General features: G+C 52.0%; 1 protein-coding gene across 1 annotated transcript; it reads right to left on the minus strand.

Annotated features, from left to right (window-relative positions):
* Window positions 1-72: 72 nt before the first annotated feature.
* Window positions 73-5,367, minus strand: Prss21 (serine protease 21). The gene is made up of 6 exons (XM_052757334.1): window positions 5,241-5,367; window positions 5,121-5,147; window positions 4,709-4,874; window positions 3,839-4,122; window positions 611-765; window positions 73-312 (listed from the first exon to the last, which is right to left on the minus strand). The coding sequence occupies exons 1-6, from the start codon at window positions 5,335-5,337 to the stop codon at window positions 73-75; spliced, it is 969 nt and encodes a 322-aa protein (XP_052613294.1). The 5' UTR covers window positions 5,338-5,367.
* Window positions 5,368-6,256: the final 889 nt, after the last annotated feature.

Raw genomic sequence — 6,256 nt, forward strand, 5'->3', positions numbered from 1 at the left:
CGTTTATTAGCAAACAAGATACAAAAGAAACACACTCTGCCTCCACAGATGACCTTATTTTCACAGGTGGGCTCAGGCAGGCCTCAGCAGCGAAGGAGCCCAGGGCAGAGTAAGAACCAGCAGTAGTGGGGCTGGGTCAGGCCTGAGCATCCCATTGCGGATCATGGTCGACTGGATCCAGTTGTAATGATGACTGATGTTGGTATAGACTCCAGGCCGATTGGGCCGACCACAGCCTATTCCCCAGCTCACAACTCCAATCTGATACCACACCATATCCTGGTCGCAGACCAATGGTCCTCCTGAGTCACCCTGGGGAGCAGCACAGGTAAGCCTGGCCTGGAGGGTAACAAGTGGGACTAGGAGGGAGGCCAGGACAAGGAGAAGGGGATGCTGTGGAGCTGGCAGACTGGGTAAGGATCCAACTCCTTGCCCTGATAGCAGTGGAGCCTCAGCTTCTTCATCTGCAAAGTGGGGCCACAGTCTATTTCCTGGGGTTGGACTGAGATTGAATGAGGTACCATGTGAAACCTCAGTTGGACGCAAGTTGGAGCTAGGAATGGTAGGGTACTGCGCCCAGAAGACCATGGTGGGGTGAGGTGATACTTACAAAGCAGGAATCCTTGCCACCGGCAGGATTGCCAGCGCAAACCATGTCTCCCCAGATGTTCACTCGGAAGTCTGGCTTTTGGTACAAGTGGTTACACATACTATTGTTGATGACAGCTACTTGCACTTCCTGGAGAGTGTAGGGAGCGGGCAGATCTGTGCAGGGGGGTGGAAGACAGAGAAAGAGACCCCTGGATCCTCTCCTCCTGGAAGGAATGTGGGGATAGGGGTGTCCTGGGGCACCTACTGTGCCTGAGACACCACTATCAATGGTCCCCAGTTGCAACCCCACACTAACATCATAGGTGATCAACAATATCATGGGATTCAGTGGATGGAGCTATTGTTAATGCCATCCCCTGAGACTGGATGCAGAATGTACACAAGTCCCTGCCTGAGCATGGAACCAAAACATGTACAGGGGAAGGAGCTGTGATGAAGGTCAAGTCCTGTGAGACATCCAGGTACTGGACCAGGGGTAGCAGCTCTCCCTTCTGGGCTTTTCTTAGGCCTGAGCCAAGAGCCCTAAAACACCTCTAGAATATAACAGTATCAGGATGCATTAACTTAAAAACAGTTCTGGGGAAGAGCCTCATTACCAAAATGCACTGTCAGAGCCCGGTGAGGACTCGCATCTGCTGGATCCCCGAGTCTAGGCTCCGCACACTGTCTGACTCTGCAAGGATGACAAGGATGACTGACAAGAGCTACAGCACGTGTCTCCTGATTGCTGAGAGCGCTCTGAGACCTCAGATCTCAGATGTGCTCGAGGAAGCCAGAGCTTTCATTACTGTGTTCAACAGAAGAGGAAACTGAGGTCCAGCCAGGTGTCTGGCTCAAAGTGCTCCAGCTAGCACATAGCAAAGAAAAAGTTCCTCCTGTTCCAGGGTGAGCAGAACTACAGTCATAGCAGAAGTGCCTTCTACTGCCTCATGTGCACTGAGAATGAGCAAGCCAAGGCTCAAGGGGACAAGGCCCTGCCCCCGCTCCCACAGCCATCTGCTCTGCAGGGGGAAAGAGGGTGGCCAAGTGGGCCTGGATGGGTCCCTACACTCACAACCACCCCTCTAGAGAAGGAAATGGACTCCCATCTAACAGGCAGGGCCTGGATGGGTCCCTACACTCACAACCACCCCTCTAGAGAAGGAAATGGACTCCCATCTAACAGGCAGATTGAGCGTTGAATTCTCTATTCTCCCTGCCAAGTCCAGCTCTACGGCCTTGGGGACATCACTTGTGCTTCTGAGCCATGGAACCCTGGCCTCACCTCCTTTTCCTAGTTCTAGGGCCTTGGACACTTTCCACAAGGCTCTCAGTTACCTCAGCTATAGAGTGGACATAAAAACACACTGCTGCACAGGCAAGATGGTTCAGTGGGTAAAGGCTCTTGTCATCAAGTCTGATTTTGATTCCCAAGACCCCCTTGGTAAAAAGAGAGGACGCCTCTCAAAAGTTGTCCTCTGACTTTCGAACGTGAACCACTGCATGAACTTGTACTCCCCCTCCAACCTCCGCATCACATACGAAACAGCAGGGCTGGAGAGAAGGCTCAGCCATTAAGAGCACTGACAGCTCTTGCAGAGGACTTGGGTTCAGTTCCCAGCACCCATAGGCAGCTCACAACCACCTGTAACTCCAGTTCCAGGGAAACTGAAGCCCTCTTCTGGCCTCTGCAGGTGTTGTATGTATGTAGTACACATACACACACTCAAACATACACAAACACAACACATAAAATAAATGTTTTGTTTTTCAAGACAAGGTTTTTCTGTGTAACAGCCATGGCTGTCCTGGAACTCGCTCTGTAAACCAGGCTGGTCTTGAATTCACAGAGATCCGCCTGCCCCTGCCTTCCAAGTGCTGGGGTTAAAGGCGTGTGCCACCACCGCCCCGCTCTGGCCCTTTTTTTTTTTTTTTAATAAATGTTTTAAAAACAAAATAAATAGATGTAATCCCTTTAACGGGGGCTGGAGAGATGGCTCAGTGTTTGAGAGCACTTTCTCAATCATGAGGAATGAAGTGGGGACCCAGCATTGCTGAGCAGCTCAGAAACATCTGTAACAACTCCAGTCCTGGGGATCCCACACCCTCGTCTGTCCTCTGTGGGCATCTGCACACACATGCACATACTCTCAGATGCACTCACACACATACGAATTAAATAAAATATTTAAATCCCTTTTTAAAAATTACGCTGCTGGCCGGGCAGCGGTGGCACACGCCTTTAATCCCAGCATTCAGGAGGCAGATCTCTGTGAGTTCAAGGCCAGCCTGAGCAAGATCCAGTACAGGCACCAAAGCTGCACAGAGAAACCCTGTCTCAAAAAAAAAAAAAAAAAAAATTACACTGCTGAGATAAGGATTTGGTTCCAAAAGACCTGGGTCCAACTCTCAGCACCTGTACAGCAGCTCACAACTGTCTACAACTCTAGTTCCAGGGGGTCCAAGACATACACATGCAGACAAAACACCCTTATACACAAAAAATACTAAAATGAATTTTTTAAATTATGCTGTTGCCTTGATGCACCAAGGGCCCCAAGCCTGCAACAGTGCTAAGCCGGTGACAAGGGGGAAAGGAGCTGAATCTGTTACTACTACTCTTATTAGGGGGCATTGCAGAAATGCGCCAGCTCAGGGGTCATTGGGCAGGGTCACTCCAGGCACAAAGGGCATGCCCAGGCTGTGGGGCTGTAGGCCCCAGGGCAGCTAGGGGGAAACTATGATCAGTGCTTCTGGGGGATTCCTGTTGAACTGGAGACAGGTATTTGATTATGCCCCCCTGAGGACCTCCAAAGGGATTTCAGTGGAGAGTCACGAATGGAGGAAAATGGCTTGGGAATTGTGAGGAGAGTGCACAGCCAGAGTTGGAGTGGATGGAACAGGCCTGGAGGAGAATGTTTACTGACGCTCACTGATGGGGGTGGCTGCAGAAGTGGAAAGATCATAAATATAATGATGTGGAAGCCATCCTGGAGGCCCTCTGGGATCCCCACCCCTGCAGGCCTCCTGGCACCTCTGAGTTCCAGCCCGCACCCTGTCTGGAAGGAGAGGACTGTCCTCCGGTCCTCCTTGCAAGCAGAAGTGAGAAAAATAGATGAGGAAATGTTGAATGATGGAGGAGAGGGGCTCTCTGGGGCTGCAGGGTCCAGGGACTCAGTCACTGCTGGTGCTGGTGTGGAAGAACAGGCTGGTGCCCCCTCCCAAGCGCGTCTCTGCCCAGCCTCACCTTCATCCTCTCCAATATCCCCCCAGCCGGTCACCCAGCAGTCGGTTCTGTTCTCAAACTTGAATGTGGAGTTCAGGAGGCAGATGGGCTGGATGTAGTTATTGTAGTTGACAGAAGAAGACAGTTTCAGCAGGGCGATGTCATTGGGATACATGCTCAGGTACTTGGGGCTCAGAAAGATATGTTCTATTTGGTAACGGTTGGAATAGGCCTGTAGGTTCCAGAGGGACGGCTTGGAACTGAGCTCACCAAACTGGACTGACCAGTCAAAGGGATCGGTGTCCCTACCAGAGAAGGAGAGAGGAGTCAGGCGCTCAGCTCACCCGGGCCTCTCTCTGTGGTGACACTTCAGGGTGCTGGCGCTAGCTCATCCTTAGCATAATGACTGAATCCTTCTTAGGAGCCAAAAAGCCTCCTATAGGGGGCCACAGCCCCCAGGCAGGCTGGAAACAGTCCTTGCTCCTGGGCACTGTGAGTGGAGGAGCAGAAAAGTAGTCTTGTCATCTGTTAGAGCTGTCCTAAAGACAGAAGTTGAGCCTACGGAAACCCTTGTGCAGACCCCCCCCCAAAAAAAAAAAAAAAAGCTGAGCAAGTGTGGGAACCAGTGTGGGGATATTTAAGAAAGACTTAAGAAATGAAGGGAAGGCAGGAGAGCAGCAGTCAATATACTCAAAGGGACATGAGAACGTCCTGAAAGAACATTCTAGAAGAACTGGAAGAGGGTTCCCTCCAGGGGCATTAATGTAAAATCTTATGGATTTAACCCATCACAGCTACTCCTGAGGCTACACTAAAATGCTTTCCCAGGCACCAAACCAAGGTGACTGACCTCTCTAACCCTCAACTGCCCCGGCTTGACCCCCCACTCACTTTTGGAAGCAGTGGGCAGCTGTAAGCACCCAGCGGCGGTTGAGCAAGGTCGCTCCACAATAGTGGGTGCCCCATACGCGCAGACTCCCTTGCCACGGCCAGCGGCCGAGCTCCGCATCAACGCCACCCACTACACGTGAAGGGATGGTCCTGCGACCGCAGGGCCCTGTGAGGAGGATCAGACTGAGCAGAGACACCTCCCACACACACTTTGTAGCCAAGGGGAGAGGGACTTCCTAAGGATTGGCTGGACACTCCCCACGTGATCCATGTGCACCCGCCCCCATCCCGGGGGAGGGGGTGCTACTATCAAACGTGGTTGAGTTCTCGATCCTAGGGCGAAGGAGAGGAAGAGTTGAGGTGCACCCCGAGGCAGACCCACCACGCCAGAAGCATGTTCTGAGCGCCTTACCTGAAAATAGGTCCGTTTCCTGCAGCCCTGGGTGGAAGTGAGAGAATGTGTTCACCTTCACCTCCTGTCTCTATCTGTCGCCGCCCCCAGGCCCACAACAGTACCCCCAGAGCAGCTCACCGGGTTCCTCTGGTTTCACCTGCCCAAGGGTTGACTGTGAGGCCACCACCGCCACCACCACCAGCAGTGGCACCAACGTCTTGCCCCGCGCGACCATGGCCACTTCTCCTGCCACCTGGCACCCCCTCTCACTTCCTGCTGCGCCAGGCCCGCGCCCACTGGGGGAGAGACAGCTCCTTAGGCCCAAAGGCTGTTTGGGGACCATGATGCCCTAGCACTGTCTTCCAGGGCATCCATTAAAGCTGTTGATAGGGTACAGCCACCAGTGAACTCCGATCAGTCCTTGTGTCATCTGAGATCAGGGTGCCGGCTGCCTCCCCTGTTGCCTCCTGTCCTCTGCCCACGACTTCCTCCAGGACCAAGCTGCTGAGCCTCAGCCAGACGCCCCCAGGAAGCTCCATGAGCACTTCTGAGGCCTATCCCTCGTGGGGTCAGCCAAGAACTTGCTCCTTCACAGGACTTTCTTGGCGAAAGAAGGGCCTGGGCTTTCTCTCTTAGGCAATGGGCTGGGCCCCGCCGACTTCGTCTGCCCCCTGGAGGCTAATAGTCTTAGCCTTCCTCCTTGTGAAATCTTTTTTTTTTTAATGTATTTGCTTTTCTTTTGTCTTCTCTATTTTATTTGATTTTGTCATCGTAGCCCAGTGATTTCTTTTCACACACACACACACACACACACACACACACGCACACGCACACGCACACGCACACACACACACACACAAAGGAAAGACTATCAAAAGATTTTGCCGGGTGGTGGTGGCGCACGCCTTTAATCCCAGCACTCGGGAGGCAGAGCCAGGCGGATCTCTGTGAGTTCGAGGCCAGCCTGGTCTCCAAAGCGAGTTCCAGGAAAGGCGCAAAGCTACACAGAGAAACCCTGTCTCGAAAAGCCAAAAAAAAAAAAAAGATTTTAAAATATAGAAAGAGATATTTTAATTAAATATTTAATTTCTCACTCTTTTTTAATCTTTTTGGTTTTTGTTTTGTTGTTGTTTGTTGAGACAGAGTCTCACTAT

The sequence above is a fragment of the Peromyscus californicus genome, unplaced genomic scaffold (genome assembly GCF_007827085.1).
Source record: "Peromyscus californicus insignis strain IS unplaced genomic scaffold, ASM782708v3 Scaffold_3__1_contigs__length_106647218, whole genome shotgun sequence".
Classification (NCBI taxonomy): domain Eukaryota; kingdom Metazoa; phylum Chordata; class Mammalia; order Rodentia; family Cricetidae; genus Peromyscus; species Peromyscus californicus.